This window comes from Mandrillus leucophaeus, unplaced genomic scaffold (assembly GCF_000951045.1).
Source record: "Mandrillus leucophaeus isolate KB7577 unplaced genomic scaffold, Mleu.le_1.0 Scaffold26, whole genome shotgun sequence".
NCBI classification, from domain to species: Eukaryota; Metazoa; Chordata; class Mammalia; order Primates; family Cercopithecidae; genus Mandrillus; species Mandrillus leucophaeus.
The window spans coordinates 796,546-798,599 of NW_012102698.1; the positions used below are offsets into that span (position 1 = coordinate 796,546).

At 61.4% G+C, this 2,054-nt stretch overlaps 1 protein-coding gene across 1 annotated transcript in view; it reads right to left on the reverse strand.

The window, feature by feature from the left end:
- The window catches only part of SCUBE1 (signal peptide, CUB domain, EGF-like 1), a 146,016-nt gene that overhangs the window by 88,693 nt on the left and 55,269 nt on the right, over positions 1-2,054 (reverse strand). Inside the window, exon 3 of the mRNA XM_011984062.1 lies at positions 735-869. Within this exon, the coding sequence (XP_011839452.1) occupies positions 735-869 (135 nt within the window). The remainder of the gene's footprint in view (positions 1-734; positions 870-2,054) is intronic.

Sequence of the window (2,054 nt, forward strand, 5' to 3'; positions counted from 1 at the left end):
CTGGAAGTCCCTCTCCTCCAAGCACATGTGTCCTGGCTTTCTGGCCAGCTCTGACGCCACCTCATAGCCCCACTGCCCTGAGCCCAAACTCCAGGATCTGACCACTGATGCCCTAACACCAAGTCCCTTCGCCTGCTGGGCTTGGCTGGCAGCCAGGCTCCACTTCAGCTTGGGTCTGCCACCTAGTGCTCCAGCTGGTGGGGTGTCTTCCTGGGGCCCTCTGCATCTCCCCAGGCTGGCCTGCTACCCTGCCTGGCCTCCAAACAGCAGGCTCCGACCACAAGGACCCTCTCCTGGCGGAAAACCCAATGAACAGGCAGCAGGGAGTCACTGGTGCTGCCAGGCTCATGGAGACAGAGAAGTTGGCACACAGCCTGGGTAGCCTCAAGCCCCTTTTGGAGAAGGAGCCCATGGAGAATGGTGCCCCACTCTTCCCGGCCACAGACAGCCCCCAACCCAGAAAGGAAAACAGCTCCTCTGGTCCCATGTGCCACTTGCGGCCCCACATATAAACACGAGAAACACCCGCAGCCCTAGTGTAGCAGGCAGAGAGAAGAAGCTGGAAGGAGGCCCGTGCAGAACCAATACCAGACGTGCAAAACAGTCATTCAGACTACCAGCAAAATTCCCTGCCTTGACCTTGAGGGCCCCAGAATTGAGATGTGGAGAACGAGACTCTGGGGGCTGCCCATCCTGGGGGGGGGACACGCCTGGTCAGCACAGGCCGTACTCACCATTGGAGCGGTGGATGCAGGTGTGCTGGTTGTCACTAAGGAAGAAGCCACTGTGGCACTGACACTCGTAGCTGCCCATGGCGTTGACGCAGATCTGCTGGCAGCCACCATTATTGTCCTGACACTCGTCCACATCTGTGAGAAGAGGAAGAGAATGGGAACAGAAATCACACCTAAGTTGGAAGCAGGGCACGATGGGCTGGCGGGACAGGGATGCAGTGAATTTCCTCACGTGGCCCTGAAGGGAGAGACTCCAGAGAGGGCCTCCCTGGTGCTGTATGATGGTGATACTGTACAGTGGCCTCCACGGCCCTGCACCATGGTGGCACTCTCCAGTGGGCCTCCACCAGCCCTGCATCACAGTGGTACTCTACAGTGGGCCTCCACTGTGCTGTGCTATAGTGGTACAGTGGGACTCCATGGGGATGCACCATGATGGTACTCTACAGTGGGCCTCCGTCACACTGTGCTACAGTGGTACGGTGGCCTCCGTCGGGCTGTGCTACAGTGGTGTGGGGGTCTCTGTCACGCTGTGCTGCAGTGGTACGGTGGCCTCCATTGGGCTGTGCTGCAGTGGTACGAGGGACTCCGTTGGGCTGTGCTGCAGTGGTACGGTGGCCTCCATCACGCTGTGCTGCAGTGGTACAAGGGCCTCCGTCGGGCTGTGCTGCAGTGGTACGAGGGCCTCCGTCGGACTGTGCTGCAGTGGTACGGTGGCCTCCGTCAGGCTGTACTGCAGTGGTACGGTGGCCTCCGTTGGGCTGTGCTGCAGTGGTACGGTGGCCTCCGTCGGGCTGTGCTGCAGTGGTACGAGGGCCTCCGTCGGGCTGTGCTGCAGTGGTACGGTGGCCTCCATCACGCTGTGCTGCAGTGGTACAAGGGCCTCCGTTGGGCTGTGCTGCAGTGGTACGGTGGCTTCCGTCGGGCTGTGCTGCAGTGGTACGAGGGCCTCCATCGGGCTGTGCTGCAGTGGTACAGTGGGTCTCCGTTGGACTGTGCTGCAGTGGTACGAGGGCCTCCATCACGCTGTGCTGTAGTGGTACAGTGGGTCTCCGTCGGGCTGTGCTGCAGTGGTATGGTGGGTCTCTGTTGGGCTGTGCTGTAGTGGTACGAGGGCCTCCGTCGGGCAGTGCTACAGTGGTACGGTGGCCTCCGTCGGGCTGTGCTGCAGTGGTACGGTGGGTCTCCGTCGGGCTGTGCTGTAGTGGTACGGTGGGTCTCCGTCGGGCCTCCGTCGGGCTGTGCTGCAGTGGTACGGTGGGTCTCCGTCGGGCTGTGCTGCAGTGGTACGGTGGGTCTCCGTCGGGCTGTGCTACAGTG